At 44.0% G+C, this 18795-nt stretch overlaps 1 protein-coding gene across 1 annotated transcript in view; it reads left to right on the forward strand.

Annotated features, from left to right (window-relative positions):
• Positions 1 to 18795, forward strand: part of MYO10 (myosin X) — a 186408-nt gene that overhangs the window by 35332 nt on the left and 132281 nt on the right. The window contains exon 2 of the mRNA XM_035125884.2: positions 16386 to 16484. Within this exon, the coding sequence (XP_034981775.2) occupies positions 16386 to 16484 (99 nt within the window). The remainder of the gene's footprint in view (positions 1 to 16385; positions 16485 to 18795) is intronic.

Here is an 18795-nt window from a genome sequence, read left to right on the forward strand (position 1 = left end):
AGAATTGGAGGATAATCTTGTCCAAATGCCCGCAGCGTAGGAATATGCAGCTGAAGTTAACCTCTGGGGAAAACTTTGGAAAAGTGATTTGAAGTTTAAAACTTGTTTTTCTTTGAAGGAGAACTACCTGAAAATAAGGTATTTAACTCCAAGTAGGCTTGCTAAGGGGACCCAGGTGGCGCTGTGGGTTAAACCACTGAGCCTAGGGCTTGCTGATCAGAAGGTCGGCGGTTTGAATCCCTGTGACGGGGTGAGCTCCCGTTGCTTGGTCCCAGCTCCTGCCAACCTAGCAGTTCGAAAGCACATCAAAATGCAAGTAGATAAATAGGAACCGCTATAGCGGGAAGGTAAACGGCGTTTCCATGTGCTGCTCTGGTTTGCCAGAAGCGGCTTTGTCATGCTGGCCATATGACCTGGAAGTTATATGCCGGCTCCCTCGGCCAATAATGCGAGATGAGCGCGCAACCCCAGAGTTGGTCACGACTGGACCTAATGGTCAGGGGTCCCTTTACCTTTACCTTTAGGCTTGCTAAGATGTATAAGACTGAATCAGATAAGTGTTGGAGATGCAATGAAGTTGAGGGAATGTTCTTTCATATGTGGTGAACTTGTAAAAGAGTATTGGGAAATAGTCTATAATTAATTGGGGAGAAAATGTTTAAAAGTACTTTCCCCAAAAAAACCTGAGTCCTTTTTGTTGGGGATAATTCAGATGGAAATTCCCATGTGTCAAAAAAAGGTTATTTATGTATGCTACTACTGCGGCCCGTGTTTCGTTAGCCCAAAAATGGAAAACGAGTGAGGTCCCAACTAAAGAAGAATGGCAACTTAAACTGACCAGATATGCATAGCTTGCAAATTTAGCATATAGCATAAGAGAACAAGAAGAATGTACGTTTAGAGAAGATTTGAAAACGTTTGTTGAATATATGGGAAATAACTGTGTGCTGTTGAAAACGTTGGCAGCATTGAGATGAATTCAACAGTGTAAATAAGTTTTGATGTATAAAATAATGGGATACTGACTGGTTTAGTTTTTGTAAAATATGCAGGGATTTTTGATATGCAAAATGAACCATGGAAGGAGAAGAAGGGAAATCATTGACATTTTAAGGCTGTTTAAATGAGAGAGAGAGAGAGAGTGTGTGTGTGTGTATGGATGCCAACATCACATCCATGCGCCAGGCTGGCAGGAGGAAATCTATGCTGGGGCGGGTATAGCATAAAATCCTGCGGACGGTTCCGACCTTCTAACCATGGTTAAGGGATTGACCACATTGCCTTGGTTCCAGTGTCTGTGGGCGGGGGGGAGTCATTTGTGTAAGTGGGTCAGGGCCTTCCCTATGGTTATCTTCTTTGGCAGCGGCATAGTTACAGAAAAATAAAATGCCATATGTTAATAGGGTGCTGGATTAAGAGCACACACACCCCGCTCCCTTCAGATAAAAGCATCTGGTGGTGTTTGCAGAGGAGCAAACGCAGGAGGTTGTTTTTCCCTAGGATTTGTGACATTGACAGCAATCACTGGATGCGGTGGTATTTTTATCATATTTTATTTTTTGCAGCTCTCTTTTACCTGCCAGACAGTGAGGGAAGACTAAGGGGCATTTGCAGTGTGTTGAACTTTTCATTCTTAGTCAAGGGTCATAACTTTTTGCAGCGATGGAAAGTTTTTGCAGAGGGGTTTCTGCTCCCACATCAAAAGCAGATGTCCCCGAGTATCGTGATACGCCTATGCTTGACTCACAAGGAGGAACGTGGGGGGTGGGGGCAGAATCCTTTTGGCATTACGAATGTCCTCATATAAGTGATTTAAAGGTGCGTTCTCATGAGCAGGAGCTGGGAGTCCTAGGAAATCTGCAGAGACTATGCAAAATACATTAAAACGTTCCTTTTTAACCAGGCCTTTGGTTGACCTGATTGAGATCCTATACCCTTTTAAAATGTGGCTCTTTTTGGGGGGGGGTTATTGGGTTATTATTTTTATTCTGATTATATATATGTTGTGATCTTTTCTATGAACTGCACTGAGACCTCTGGGTATAGGGTGGTATATAAATTCAATAAAAAAATGACGATAATGGTGATGATGATAATAGAATCGTAGAGTTGGAAGGGACCACAAGGGTCATCTAGACCAACCCCCCTTGCAATGTACGGGTCTTTTGCCCCACAGCTGCTCCAGCATGCAGGTTTCTTCTGTGTTTTCGTTTCTCTTTTACCACAATCTGCTGCAATCTCCAAACTGGGAAGTTACGGATAGCAGCTTGCCTTTAAACTATGGTTTGCAGACCAAATTCAAACCATGGTTTGCAAACCAGGCTTTTGGTGGAACGGTACTAACTGCGGTTTGCCGGTGGAGATTCCCACAGGAAACTGTGGCTGGCGAGAAGCAGGAAGGCAAAGAAGGAACCCACCATTTCCTGACAAATGTCCAACTTTGTTGAGTTTGTGTCATCTGCAATTTGGGCTTTCAGCCCTTGCTTTACAATTAAAAGAAATCAGACAATTTGGCGATCGTTTTCATCATTTAATTTTTCTCTTTCGACAGACTGGTGCAAGTTGGACTGAATAGTTTTGGGTCACTGACCTGGGGTGTTTTGTTTTGGGTTTTTTTTATGGATTCCGGGTGAAGGGGGAGTGCTGTGTTTATTCTCATGTGAGATTTGGCTTTGAGCAGGATTGGGTGCTTTGTTTCTTGATGTGAAACGCACAAATGCTGAAAAGGGCTTAGCGATAACAATGTGGAGTTAGAGGCTAAGGAAACAGCTGTAACTGACAGGCAGACCTGCAGACTGAGCCAAGAGAATAATGACAAGCTGCCAGTAGTGGCCTTCTTTATTTGGTGAGACCAGCCAGACAAGGAGTCAAGTAAAAGAGCACAGGGTGAAACAGGCGGCCAAAGTAAAAATTTCCTTAGCAATATCCTTCCAGAGAAGGCAATGGCTCTAATTTTAAATAACTTATTATTATTTTTTAATTTTTTAAAGGTGAGCGATTTGGAGACTTTCAATCTGAGTGGTGGTGTTTTTCGTCTGAAAATGTTGAGATTTGATTTTTTAGAAAAAGTAGCGGGTTGGTTAATAAGGAGAACCAAGTGCAAAGGAGAAATGGAGCCCAGAGGGATAGCTCAGTCGGTAGAGCATGAGACTCTTAAGCTCAGGCTTGTGGGTTCGAGTCCCACCTTGGGTGAAAGATTCCTGGACTGGATGACGGCCCACATGCTCCCTTACAACTCTACAAATCTGTGATTCTGTTCCTGAGGAAAATTAAAATGCTCAGAAGAGAATACATGTCAAAAATGGGCCAATGAACCACCGGCATTAAGTTTGTGCGCTTGCAAATTTTGTTTTGCACATTTCAGTATGCAATTGAAATCAATGCGGGGCAGAGGCAGACGTTTCATTACAACACCACAAAATTCGAAATTAGGGCTCGGAAGCACCTGCCAAACATCTCAAAGGGAAAACTTCTGCTTCTGCTTATAACTTTGCACTGTCTATTGTCTTTATTTGGTCTACTCAGGAAGCTGACATTTTAAACACCAGAAGGATTGTATAATATTGGCAAATTGTTACCACTCCTGCACATGGGAGGGGGGAATGGTGTATATTTTACTTGCTTGCCAGTGGGTGAAGAGTTTATCTGTCCTTTTGTTTGAAAGACTTGCGTTGCAAAAATATTTGTTGCCTATTTTTGCAAGGATAGAAGCTGTCTAAAAGTCTGCCAATATTTTGTTATGATAAATCTTCTTTGGGAGCACATATTTGTTTAAAATATCCTTAATTGTGTTCTGAATTTGGCAAGCAACCTGCCCCCCCCCCGAAACATAAAGTGCAGGATGTCCGGTATTATATGCCTCAAGGAGTGTAAACATCCTTGCGTCTCTCTCCACAAAGAAAGAAAAATAATTGTCTTCATGAACATCTAAAGGGGTATCTAAAGGGCAGATATTTTTAATACGAGCTGGCTATTAACATTTACCAAAAAATGATATAATCCATGTGGATAATATTTACATAACAGGTTATTAAAAATCAGTAGATGTTGCTGGAAATCGATTATATGAAACCTTTATTGGACCAACTATGTTGACAGAATAGGACTATCCTACTGATCCCTGGAAAAACTACTACCATCATTAACTTGGATTCCACCTGTTTGACTTTCTGCTCATAGACTTTCTTGTTGCTTTCTGGTCATAGAAATAAGAAGACCCTTGAGTAACTAATCTCATTGTCTGGAGAGGGAAATTCCGGGTTCACACTCATTGCCAAAGGCAGGGACATTCCTACCAATTCGCAGCTGTGCTAAAATCCTGTATTCCTCCATGGTTTTCTGTGGACAGCTGCCCCTTCCAGCCTAGCAGAAATAAAGGAGCCTAAAGTTAGACTGTGTGTGAATTTAGCACACAAGTCTGTGATTGAGAGCAATTGACCCTTGACATGTTGCAAGGGTTGAATGAAGGAGAAAGGAAAATGGAGAGGGAGAGTAATTGGTATCTGACAATATTGTGGAGGTGAGCAATAGGGAAGTTTTTAATGTTGGATGTTTCATCATGCTTTTAATATTCTGTTGGGAGCCGCCCAGAGTGGTTGAGGAAACTCAGCCAGATTGGTGGGGAATAAATAAATTGTTGTTCTTCTTGTTGTTGTTACCTCCAGTTCATGCTATTACTCTGATGTGTCCAGACCTGGTAGTAACAACAACAACAACAACAACAACAACAACAACAACAAATTTATTATTTATACCCCGCCCATCTGGCTGGGTTTCCCCAGCCACTCTGGGCAGTTCCCAGCAGAATATTAAAAACACGATAAAACAGGCATGTCCAACAGGTAGATCGTGATCTACCGGTAGATCACTGGACATCTGCAGTAGATCACTGGTAGATCATTGGCTCCCCCCAAAGAAGCTGCACAACTGTGGCTCTCCTTAAAAAAGCTCAACATTTTACCTCCTCCCTGAAAAAACTCAACAACTTTGACCTGAACCCCAAAAAGGGGGGTAGATCACTGCCAGTTTTTAACTCTGTGAGTAGATCGCAGTCTCTTGGGAGTTGGCCACCCCTGCGATAAAACATCAAATATTAAAAGCTTCCCTTCAGATGTCTTCTAAAAGTCAGATCATTGTTTATTTGCTTGACATCTGATGGGAGGGCGTTTCACAGGGTGGGCACCACTACCGAGAAGGCCCTCCGTCTGGTTCCCTGTAACCTCACTTCTCCCAGTGAAGGAACCACCAGAAGGCCCTTGGCACTGGACCTCAGTGTCCGGGTGGAACAATGGGGTGAAGATGCTCCTTAAGGTATACTGGGCCGAAGATATTTAGGGCTTTAAAGGTCAGCAGCAACACTTTGAATTGTGCTCAGAAACATACTGGGAGCCAATGTATGCAGGGGCGTCACAATGGGGGGGGGATGGGGGTGGTCCGCCACGGGTTCCACTCTGGCAGGTATACCCGCGACTCCCAAGCCGAGCCACCAGTCTCCTGGCAAAAAGTCTGCTCGGTGCACTGCCACGCTGAGCGTGCTTTCTACCTGGAGTTTGTAGCTGGAGGCGCGCGGGTTTGGAGGCGCGGGGGGGGGGGGATACCTCGCCATGTAACGACACATGCATCGTTATGTAGCGACGCCGCGCACTCCTGGCTGTATGGCAATTTGCCGCCCTGGGTGTCGCGGTGGCTCGCTACGCCCCTGAATGTAGGTCTTTCAGGACCGGAGTTATATTATTTCGGTGGCCACTCCCAGTCACCAGTCTAGCTGCTGCATTCTGGATTAGTTGTAGTTTGCGGGTCACCTTCAAAGGTAGCCTCACGTATGTGCATAGTACACAACGCCCACAACTCTGGTCCAGCTGTTTCTCTTTCTCTCTTACACACAGTTGCAAATCGGGGGGGGGGGAATACAAGTGAAAGAAGGGAAAACCTTAAAATAAAAACTTTAAAATGAAACAATTCATGTGTTTATTCATTTAAGTGTTGCAATGAAGAGCAATGAAATGTACGTCTGGGATCTGCACTTATTAAAAGTGTATTATATTTCTAATGTTAATAATAGCATGCAGTCTCTGGAGGGGGTGTGTTGCCATTTTTTCTGGATTGAGTTCAAGGCTAATCAACAGCTGTTTAAGCCTCTGGAGGGAGAAAGCTGGTAACTTTTGATCTCGGGGGAAGGACTGTAAAAATGTCAATTGATTCTTAAAGATCTTTTTGACTACACAGCACTGAAGTTCTTATTAGGGCTGCAGCCTTTGAGATTAACAAAAGCTTGAGTTGATTAGGGGACTGTTTTAATCACTGGCAGTAAACGTAACTGCTGGTTCTTTAAATTAAGGGCACATTTCTTTATGTTCTGATGACATCTTAGTTCAGATCCGTTACTGTGACAGGGAACCCAAAAGAAAGCAAGGAATCTTGTTTTATGAAAAGCGGTTTAGCACACCAAATTGCAAGCAATGCGGTACATAGAGACAGATTATGCATATGTGGAAGGCTGTTTGCACAGACGAGTCTCCTGGTCTTGGTCAGGGAGTAAGTGATTTATGCAAAGGCTGAGCATCGTACACCAATATAATATACCTGTGCAAAGTCACTTTACCTGTTCCTCCCCCCCCAAAAAAAAACCTGTCAAGGATTTCTGTGCAGTGAGCTGGCTATACTTTAAAGACCTTGATGATTCCAGTGAATTCAAGTTGTGGTTGTTTTTTTTTAAAGGCCACTTACTTATTTAGAAACACATACTCAGTGCTGCCATAGGAACAAATCTGGGATTAAAAAGTAGGGCTCTCAGCAGATTAAAAATGTGTAAATTAAGTTATCACCTGCTTTTTAATAGATTTCCACATTACCAAAACCTGAGTATGGGTGGCTTTTGGATATTCTGTACCGCACAAAATGCAAGAACTTTCAATTCAATGAACTGCTAATTTAAAAGGAAAGGCCATCTTTAACCTTAATCTCCGGCAGCAGCGTCCAAAATTCGCTGGGTGCATTTTTTCACCTGGCTATCAGCCACTTGCGACTGAGTGAAGATGCCCGGGTACCAGGATGGCTCCTTACATCTCCACCATCTGGAGGTGCATGCCTGAGGATCCTTGGATCCGGACTGTTTTCACACACGTATACTCCTCCCTGTAAGTGTAAAGGGACCCCTGACCATTAGGTCCAGTCGTGACCGATTCTGGGGTTGTGGCGCTCATCTCGCGTTATTGGCTGAGGGAGCCGGCGTACAGCTTCCAAGTCATGTCGCCAGCATGATTAAGCCGCTTCTGGCGAACCAGAGCAGTGCAGGGAAATGCCATTTACCTTCCCGCTGTAGTGGTACCTATTTATCTACTTGCACTTTGATGTGCTTTCGAACTGCTAGGTGGGCAGGAGCTGGGACCGAGCAATGGGAGCTCACCTGGTTGCGGGGATTCGAACTGCTGACCTTCTGATCGGCAAGCCCTAGGTTCCGTGGTTTAACCCACAGTGCCACCCGTGTCCCTTACGCCTCCCTGTAGAATTCAATAAATTACCGTATTGACCCTAATATAAGCCACACCCAAATATAAGGCACACCTTTAAAATTGATGCCGGGGGGGGGGGAGGAAAAAAAAACCCTGAATATAAGCCGCTCCATTCCTTGCTGCTCCTGGCTGCATATTTTTTGGGGGGGGTGCTCTGCATCGCCAGCGGCCTTTCCCCTTCCTCGCTCTCTCCCTTCCTGGCCTTGGGGGAGAGGTCATGGAATATAAGCTGCACTTTTAACTCTTCACGGTTGGAATTGGGGGGCGGGGCGGGGGAGAGTGAGGCTTATATTCCAGCCAATATAGTATATTTTATCTGCACAATCAGAAAGAATTTCAGGAACCAAAAAGTTGCATAGGAAAACAGGAGTTCCGAGCCGTAGGGCCCCCAAATGGCAACTAGGTATTCCATTTTGCAGACTGTAACCCTGGTTTAAGGAGCAATTTGGCATCCAGTTTAAATATCATTAAGACTGCAGTATTCAATCTCACCTTCCTCCTGAGGTTGCCAACTTGATTGCAGCTATCCTGGCAGGAAGAGTGCTTAACACACACACACCCAATGCCCTGTTTCTTACCTGTATCTTTCCCTATCAAAATTCCATACACATGCCTCCTGGTGCCGATTGTGTTGCCATACGGTGCAGTGCAAATGGTTTTAAAATAAGACATTTAAAACAGACTTAATAATACAGCGTCAGCATGCCAAGAGGAATTCAGCGAAAGCTGTTCTGCGTTAATCCAACCCAGCTGCCATATGTCTGTCAAAATATTTGCATTATCGGGCAGGGAAATATTTCAGATTTTTGAAGACTTGCATCAGATTAATCAGTATTAGAAATTCACAAGCAACAGCATCAGATCAAGGCAACTAGGTGCCCAGATTTTTCTAGGCCACATAACCTATTAAATGTTTGTGTTCTTGGCATAGAATGTTCGGTTCTGATTAATCAAGCTCCAAATTCTAGTTTTGGAACTGTAAAGGGTTCCCATGATACTTTCTAAAAGACAGAAATATATATAAAGTGTATGAAATGCTTGAAAAATACAGTCTCTAAACATCCAAATGTCATAGCACATTGACAATATGTCATTCTGCTCTGTTCCTGCCCCTCATTTCAGTACAGTGGTACCTCAACTTACGAAGGCGATCCGTTCCGCAGCGCTCTTCGGAAGTTGAATCCTTCGTAAGTCGAAGCGTCCATTTTGCGCATGTGCAGACCGCGCGCGCCGCTTCTGCGCATGCACAGAGAAAATACTTCCGGTTTAGCAGACTTCGGAAGTTGAAACCTTCGTAAGTCGAGGCATTCGTAAGTCAAGGTACCACTGTATTTGAAAAATATGGAGAGTTTTAAGTTGGAGGATAACAATAACAGCAAGTTATATTTTTGGTTAATTTTAAACCCTGAGCACCGGAAATAAAATATTGTCTCAAATGTAGCACAGGGCTATATCGCGTTCATGTATTTTACAGATTCACGATTGCTATTTTGTTGTACAATTGGCAGTGTAACCACTTCCATTGCATGGAAGGCGATTCTAACAAAGTTGGTTGCGTTTTCATTTAAAACAGAAAATTTTGGGAACGAAAAACAGCAATCTGCTCTTTTCCATCACCAGTCTGTTGCAGGAATACAAACATCCGGCTGGCCCAATGAACCTAGAACCAATGTTGCTTGCAAAGTTCATTTAACCTCTTGTTGTTGGTGATTTATGCACCTTTGCAGTGAAGGCATCCTTTATATCTTGCTGTCTCTTTGTAGTTCTACAATTTGATGAAGGCCTCCTATGAAGTGATAAGCATTTTCAGCCTTAAAATAGTCCAGATATAATGTTGCCAACCTACTTGAAATCATGGTTTCTTGTCCTGGGTTTACAAGGGAAAAGTGTGTTGACCATTAACTTGGTTTTGTGGCAGCGCTCACACAGCTGAGAAGTGCATCTTTATCTTCCAGGAACACAAACAAATTGTGAAGTGCTGAAAACAGTAATTGCGGATTGCTTAAGAATAAATCAAGGGATGGTGTGTGTTTTCGTTAGCTATCAGCAAGAAAGATGCTAACAGCCGTTCTGCATCAACCCTGTGGTTTGCTAGCGTTTTGGTTCTCGGCGAAATTCTCCTTTGGCTCAAAGGAATTGTCATGCAGATTATCGTGTTATAGGAGTTATTCTTTTTGAACACTTCTCTCAGATCATTTAGGCACTATTTAGTTTCATGAGTAGCACGTACTCCCTGGAACTCCCTGCTTATTGATATTCTTCCTCCTCTTTGGCGATCACTCGTAGCCAAGTAAGATTGTCTTCCATAAACATGGTTTTAACAGTGAGTCCGTGACTGTGGAGGCCAATTCTGGATCCATATGTACTTCCACAGTGGGGTCATTGGTTTCTGGGTGGGAGTTGATCACGGTGAGGATTTGCCAAGCATGCCTTCCTCTTAGCATGTTTCTCCCTTTCGTCCTGAGTCTAAGCGACTTCAAAGTCCTTACACCTCTGGCAAAGGCTGTTCTCCAATTTCCCAGTTCTCCAGTGTTTCCTAGATGTCAGTGTTCATACTACATTTTTAAGCGATTTGCCTTAAGACAGTCTTTAAACCTCTTTTGTTATCCACCGGCATTACACTTTCCATTTTAAAGTTTGGAATAGAGTAGTTGCTTTGGAAGGTGATAATCAGGCATCTGCACAACATGACCAGTCCAACGAAGTTGATGTTGAAGAATCATTGCTTCAACACTGGTGATCTTTGCTTCTTCCAGTACACTGGCATTAGTTTGCCTGTCTTCCCAAGTGATGTATAAAAAGTTTAGGAGACACTGTTAATGGAATCTTTCGAGGAGCTGGAGATGGCGTTTATAAATGGTCCATGTTTCACAAGCATATAGTAAGATTGGTATTACAATAGCTTTGTAAACAAACATTTTGGTTTCCCTGCAAATGTCCCAGTCCTCAAACACTCTACACTTCAGTCGGGAGAAAGCTGCTCCCTGCTTTTTGATATTAGGCAGGTGTCTTCACTCAGGGCCGTCTCAAGCATGTCGGGCGCCCTGGCACCGTGGTGCGGAGATCGCTCCGGCTTTGCCGTGCGGCGCCCCCCTGGCGCCCCGCGCCACCCAGCCTATCCCTAGAACTGGCCCTGACTTCACTGCTTAGTTTTCAGCACCTGCTAAAACATTTTTTGTTTAGGCAAGCCTATCCAGGTACTTATTTTAGCATGCACTTTTATTTTGTGATGTATCTCTTCATTTTTCACTACCACGGAGCAGCTTTCAGTTCCGCCCTCCCTCCTTTCTCCTCCCTTCACTCTTTCCGATTGGAGTGGAAGATCTCCCCCCCCCTCTCAGTGAGGGTATTGCCATGTGCTGAAAGTCTTTCTTCCTCAGTGCCCCTTCATTGTGTAGCTGAGCCATTTTGCCCCAGAGCCCTTAATCCCTGCTCTTGTATTCTTTCTTATCCTGGGATCTTTGTTTTAAGAGTTTTGTTCCGGACACCATTGTTTAAGAGCCCCTTTGCATGTGCACAACTGAGGAAGAGGTACTTAGAGTGAGGCTCAGCCATCGCAAATGCTTAAAGCATGCAGAAACCTATCTATCTCAGGCTTGCCATGGAAAGGAAGGGGCGAAACATACCTAAGGAGAAGCAGATTAAGGCACTGTAACAGAAATCTATGAGATTTCATTGATGCTAGCAGGGGGCAGAGGAAGGGAGACAGCTTCGTGTGTAGGAGGAGGCTGTTTATTTTGCATCTCGGGATCTTTGACATTTCATAAGCATAAGTCTAGTAAAAACTTATTTAGTAAAAATAACTTTTTAGTAAAAACTTATGCTTATGAAATGTCAAAGATCCCGAGATGCAAATTAACCATCACCACCCCGAGGGTTGGGTGATACCCGGTTTTCAACATCGCAATATATCACCGGCTAAACATCGCGGTATACCGATACATCATTATGTCTGAAATAAGGGTGGAACTATGTAGAGGTGAACAGTAGGGCTGGGTAAAATCTAGTTTTCAGCTTTGTGATATATCACCAGCTAAACCTCGCAATATACTGATATATCACAATGTCTGGAACAAAGATGGCGCTATGTAGAGGCACCAGCTGGCTTCACGGTTTTCTCCACCTTGTAATTTTTGCATAGCACAATCACACACATCACGATCCGCGATACATTACCAGGTCAAAAATTCTGAAACCCAGTATTGTGATATGGACTTAAAACCCAGCCCTAACACACATTGCGATTCACTGTATATCGCCAGGTCCAAAACTATGAAACTGATTTCACGGTATGGGCTCGTAAACGGTTTGGGGTGGTATATCAATATGTTCCCCAGTCCTATCCCCCCATTTCCTGCAAGATATTTGTGCTCCTGCTCATCTGCAAGAGCTGTGTGGTGGCCTTTGCAGCTGTTCCAGGGGAGGTTAAAGAGATTTTAGATTTTCTGGCAGATGCCTGATTGCCCAAAGGAGATAACTAATCACCAAAGTTGAACAAGTAATGGGCTAATGACAAGCCTGGTTTTACCTTGAGGTCTGCTTGAAGAAGTACTGTCCCTCACAAAACTAAGTTGTTAAGGAGGCTGCACATCTCTAATAGTTGTTGTAACTTTCTTAAAGGGGTGGGCTCTCCAATGCTGGTTGTTTTTGTAAGGAAATTGATCAGTACCCTATTCCTCCCCCCCCCCCCCGGAACCCCATCAAGGATTTATGTGCAGCGAGCTGGCTATACTTTAAAGACCTTGATTATTCTAGTGAATTAAAGCTGTTTTTTTTTTTTTTAAGCCCCCTCACTTATTTAGAAACACATACTCAGTGCTGCCATAGGAACAAATCTGGGATTAAAAAGTAGGGCCGTCAGCGGATTGAAAATGTGTAAATTAAGTTATCACCTGCTTTTAAATAGATTTCCATATTATCAGAACCTCAGTTTTGGATATACCGCACAAAGTGCAAGAACTTTCAATTGAATAAACTGCTAATTTAAAAGGAAAGGCCATCTTTAACCTTAATCTCCGGCAGCAGCGTCCAAAATTCGCTCGGTGCATTTTGCATGCGACCGAGTGAAGATGCCCGGCTACCAGGATGGCTCCTGATATCACTATCGTCTGGAGGGGCATGCCTGAGGATGCTGTCCATCACAAAACAAAGTTGCTAGGAAGGGTGCCGTTGATTAATACCCTGGGAGAGAGGTGACACCGACTGCCACCAACCTCTTGGGAATCCTTAAATGGAGAAATGCCTTTTGGGTGACGAGTCAAAGGACGGCAATTCAGACCGAGCCCAGTGATCACAAAAGGGTGGGAAATGCTGTTTGTGTGCTTTCCCGTACGCACCTCGCTGCAAGAGCCAGCTGCAGCCCAGGTGCCCAGCTCAACTTCCGGCAACTAGTATGATGATTATTCTAATTTTTTATTTTTATTTTGAAAGAGCCAGTTGGCAAAGAAAAGGGAAGCGGCTGTGTCTCCCAGGCAGCAGCTGTCTGCCGATAACCGAATCAGCCAGACAGGCAGCTGTAAGTGTCCATCAGCTTTTATCTCTCCGGCTACTGCTGTTGTCCGTATTGCTCTGTCAGCAGCAAGGCTGCTTGAACTCAGAGGGAGAGAGTTGAGTGGACGGAAACAATAAGCCAGTCTCTGAGCAAGCGTGTGCATGCATAAGTGCCTGACACTTTCAGGTGAGGGGAAATGTCTTGGCAACGTGGATGCTTGTTGATAATTGTTTGGTCCACTTACGTCAGTGTGGTAGCTGAGTTCTTCCCATTTGCAATGGTCATGATAAATATGCATGGGGACCCGTGGAAAAACTGCAGGAAGAAGAGGGAGATCTCCCTCGTTCTGTCTTCCCCTCAGTGTTAGAAATTCAGATACATACGGTAAGCTAGGCGCAAAATGGCTCCTTAAACCAAGATTATAGTGGCCAAAATGGAAGGACTAGTTGCCATTTTTGAGCAAGTTGGCTCTAAAGTCTTATTTTTCAAAGGATGGACTCACAATCGATTCTCAGTTAAACATCTGGCTAGTTGAAATGACACTGCCCTTATCTTGTGTGTGTGTGTGTGTGTGTGTGTGTGTGTGTGTGTGTAATTTTTTAAATTACATTTTCTGTTTTACAATTTTGAATACTCCTTTAAACATCCTTAAAATATCAAACTTCCCTTCGCTTTCCATGGTTCATTTCGCATACCATAAATCCCTACATATTTTACATGAACTGAACCATTCAGTAGTCCATGATTACATCCATCAAAACTTATTTACACTGTTGAATTGATCTTAATGCTGCCAATGTTTTCAAGTGTACACAATTTCCCCCCCATATATCCAATAAACATTTTCCAATCTTTTTAAACGTATGTTCTTCTTGTTCTCTTATTCTATATGTTAGATCCGCAAGCTGCGCATATTCCATCAGCTTAAGTTGCCATTGTGTTTTTAGTTGAGACCTCCCTCGTTTTTTATTTTTGGGCTAACAAAACATGGGCCGCAGTAGCTGCATGCACAAATAACATTCCCTGCCCTGCTCTTGTGTCTTGTCTTGGGATCTATAAAATCTTTCATAAAACTGGCAGGCTCCGAGGATTTCAGAAGCCCACTGGTTTTGAGAAATTGCATAGAGCAGTGGTTTTCAGCCAGTGTGCCATGGCACCTTGGGGTGCCTTGAATGATGGCCAGGGGTGCCGTGGGCAACACTGGCCTCTGTCCCTCTTTCCGTCCCTCATTCCTTTGATGCCCTCTTGCATCTCTGCCTCCCAAAGGCTTGCATGGCTGTTTGTTGCAGCAGCCCTGGCTACAATGGGCTCCGCAGGCGGATGGTGCCTCTGGGGCTGGCCAGTGGATGCTGGTTGCCAGGAGTGGAGGCGGCTCAGAGGCTGCGGTGGCTGCCTGGAGGCCTGTCTCTGTGGGCCACTAAGGCTGGGTGAATCTTCTTCCCAGGCCCCTGTGGGGCAGTGGGTGGAGGCATCTCTCTTTGGGGCAGGGGCTGCTGCAGCTGCCCGAAGGATTCCCAAGGAGAGGGGAGGAGGCTGAGGTACCACTCCACAAGGGAGAGTGTTTGGAAAAGAGGCTTCCAGCTCTGCAGGCAAGGGGTGACATAACTGGGCTCCTGAGTCCCACAGGGGTGCCGCAAAAAGAAGGTAGTTGGTCAAGGTAAATGGCCTCAGTCCAGTATACCTGAAGGAGCGTCTCCTCACCCATCGTTCTGCCCGGACACTGAGGTCCAGCGCCGAGGGCCTTCTGGCGGTTCCCTCGCTGCGAGAAGCCAAGTTACAGGGAACCAGGCAGAGGGCCTTCTCGGTAGTGGCACCCACCCTGTGGAATGCTCTCCCACTAGAGGTCAAAGAGAACAACAACTACCAGACCTTTAGAAGGCATCTCAAGGCAGCCCTGTTTAGGGAAGCTTTTAATGTTTGATGGATTTCTGTATTTTAATATTTTGTTGGAAGCCGCCCAGAGTGGCTGGGGGAGCCCGGCCAGATGGGCGGGGTATAAATAAATTATTATTATTATTATTATTATTATTATTATTATTATTATTATTATTAGGGAATCGTGGATCCCAAAGGGTTGAAAACCGTTGGCATAGAATCGTAGAGTTGGAAGGGACCATGAGGGTCATCCAGCCCAACCCCCTGCAATGCAGGAATCTTTTGGCCCACACGGGACTCGAACCCGTGACTGATATGAAGATTCTCGGGCTCTGCTGACTGAGCTACCCCAGTTGCATTCAAGAGAATATATACCAGCTCCGTACGCGGAAGGGGCTCGTGGCTGTTTGAAGTTAGCGAATTGCAAACTCTCCAACAGGCTTTGTTGATTCTGCTCTCCGAGCACAGAGACGACAACAAAGTATATAACCCAACATTGTCCCCATTGTGTGCAGGCCACGACACGCACAAAGTGTGCCCTAAGCCGAAGGGCACTCCTATCTTTAAATGTATACTAAAAGAGAAATGACGTCCGCCTTCCAATTACTTGTTTCTATTACTGTTAAGATAAGAAACGTTTAAAAGAACTGGTTATAAATTGCTACTTGAGTTTCTAACGTGTCGCTACCAGTTGGGTGAAGAAGAGAAAGGGAGAAAGGAAAGGCGACTTGAATGGTGCAATCCTTGAGCACGTTTTCAAGATTTCTGCTGCAAACACGAGAGCTGAAAACTTGTTCTCATCCTTAAAAGCTTTTTTCACATATATATATCAGTTTTCGGATTCTGTGAAGTTCAGTGCATGCACTGTCATGCAGCGTACTAAAAACATTCTGCCTATGGCCAGCCCTGTACTTGTGCAGTATATATTTATATAATTTCAATCCAGGTCCTTTGAGTAAGTAGAGATGATCTGAAACTACCTCCCTTGGCGTACAAATGAAAGCTTGTCTTGCTGCTCTCCCACCCCACCTGCTCAAGATTTTTCCTTTATATTTTCTTGGAGGGGGGGCCCAGGAGGACGCTGGAATGTTTGTTCTCAAGCCATGAAAAAATCAAAGTTTTCTTTCTTAATGCACCTCAGCGAAGCAGGAGACTGGTTTTTGTGAAGGCTTGCCAGATTTTAAGAGTTTGGAGAGGGCCCAGCCATAAATTTGAACGTCACTTGCAATTTTGCATATGTGACTTGGTGAATTGGATTCAGCTGTGCTTACGGCTGCCGGTACACTTTTTCAGATCCTTTTCGGATTGTAACTTGAGTAAAAACAGCCATATGTTCACTGGGTGTGTGTGTGTGTGTGATCTCCATCTTTCTCGCGGGTCACACGACTGGATCTGACTCTGCCTGCGTGGGCTGCTTGCGGGAAACAGAAAAAGGAAATTCATGGCGTTTGCTTTACATTTGGGTGTACAAGCTGCTAATTCCTGTGTTTTTGTGTTTCTCATTCTAGGGAGCACGGGTCTGGTTGCGAGAAAATGGCCAGCATTATCCAAGTACTGTAATTTCCTGTGCGGAGGGAATTGTTGTGTTCAGGACGGATTATGGCCAGGTAAATATATCTATTCTAAAGACTTTATATATATATATACCCAGTGTGCTAGCGACTCTCCCCCTCTAAATGCTGATGTGTTCTCATACATAGTTTATTCCACACTTTTCAACCAATCTTTTGTCTCTAGACTTGGTGCATTTTTCCATTTATTTTGCCACCACCTGTAATGATTTTTGCTGTTTTGCTGTAAAGGTATTCAGCCAGGAAGTCAATTTGGGACAAAAATCCCTGTACTTGTGTGCTGTGGAGAATAAAAAAACCCCTGCTAGGGCACTGCGAGAAACAAAGACTTATGTGAGCCACGAAGAATTGCAGAGGAGCCTACCTGCTAGGCCTCTGCATGAGTTACTGCTCTGCTTTTTGCTTCTCTCCTCTCAACCTTCATGGGATGTGTGCAATACTTCTTCTGACCTGCATTGAAGGAAGGCTGCTATTCCCCCCCTGGTCCATCTCTGTATGGATCACTGCTTTGGGATAGTCTTCTGCTGGCCTGAACCCCAGGGACAGGAACCTCTGAAGGCGTACGTTTGGGAACGTTTAGGGTGGCAAGAGAGGATATATTGTTTATCAATACCCTTCCTAATTTGCACTAGCAAGTTCCTTTATGCAGCAGAGTTACATTCCCCTTTTTACATGCACAGCAGATAGCTGGTTGCAGGCTCGTGTGAGCCTCTCACTATTATACAATTCAGTCTGTCTCAGATTGAATTGTACGTTCCTGGTAAGTTCCCTTGAATCCAGGCATCCCCAAACTTTGGCCCTCCAGATGTTTTGGACTACAATTCCCATATTCCCCGACCACTGGTCCTCTTAGCTAGGGATCATGGGAGTTGTAGGCCAAAACATCTGGAGGGCCGCAGTTTGGGGATGCCTGCCGTGAATCCCTCTTAAAAGAATAACGACACCACAATCTTATTCAGAGTCAATAAAAGTTCACTCACATCAGTTCACAGTCGGATTCCTGAAGGCAGACTTAGTTACAAATATGTACATGTGGGTCTACCCCATATGGGGGAACAATCCCAGTGCTTCTGCTAGCAGAGCAGTCCTAGCTACCGGTTAAAAGCTGCTCAAACGACGGAGGAAGTGAAAAAGTGAGTGGTGTGCTGCGTGACTCGTCCTTTTGTTACCTGGACAGGTAAGGTCACGCCCACCTTCTATCACATGCAAAAGGAAGGATGCTCCAGCCAGGAGGACCAGGAAGTTTTGACTGGCTGGACCAAACATTCCCTTGCATGTCTTCTCTAGCGTTACAAGGAATGTTGTACTTGACTGCTTCTCATGGATCACATCCCACAATACGGTTCCTACGCATATGCCTCTGAAAGTGCATCTCTTTGGGGGTGAAAGAGAAATCTACTTCAAACTGATTCTGAAAAAGTTGCACTTAAACTGTGGGAGCCCAGCTGTAGCTCAATAATCCACTTGTTTTTGCTGCCTCACTGGCAGCATCTGTAAGGCAATAATGCATGCCCATTGGGCTGTTTGCTGGAAGGGTTACAGTTTGCACAGTCTCGCTTTACAGAACTCACCGACTCCAATTTCTTTGCACTGTCCTTCCGTTGCTCCCTTCCGTGAATATATAACTGAAAGTTACTTTAAAATGCTCTATAAAGCATGCAAAATACCTTATCCTTTTTGCAAACGATTCAAGTTTTTTTTGTTGAGCAGCAGAATTCAGATGAGGAGAAAAAGTACCAACCAACAGTAAGGGAATGGCAGAATAAGCTACTAGGCTATGCAGAAATGGCTCAATTGACAAATAGATTAAGGGGAAATACAAAACAATCATTCACTCACTCAGAAATGGGATATGTTCAAGAAATACTTGCAAAAATACAATCAGGACATAACATCTATGGCAGCGTTTGAATAAGACATTAATAAATAAGGGGAAATGGTACGATATGTTATAAGAAAGTACGGTATTAGAAAATATATTAAGAGTAAGGTAATAAGTATAAGTACATTCAATATTTGTAAATGTAAAGCACATCGGGAAATGACGGGAAGTCTATTTTGACATAGTTTGGTTTATTTGATTCTACTTTCGTTTATTTTTGTTTAGTTAGAAAGTGTAAGAAAAGAGCACATATAAGTACTGTACAATTTTAAATCAATATTTAACGGTATAATTATTTAAGGTTATTATTATAATTACTATTACCTTTTCTTTGTACATGTATTTAAGATTGTGTATGATATCCATGGATTTCTAACAACAACAACAACAGATTGGGAGCAGCAACACACGCGCACACACACACACACACACACACACACACGAATACACACAGCCCTGTTGCAT

The sequence above is a fragment of the Zootoca vivipara genome, chromosome 8 (assembly GCF_963506605.1).
Source record: "Zootoca vivipara chromosome 8, rZooViv1.1, whole genome shotgun sequence".
Taxonomy (NCBI): domain Eukaryota; kingdom Metazoa; phylum Chordata; class Lepidosauria; order Squamata; family Lacertidae; genus Zootoca; species Zootoca vivipara.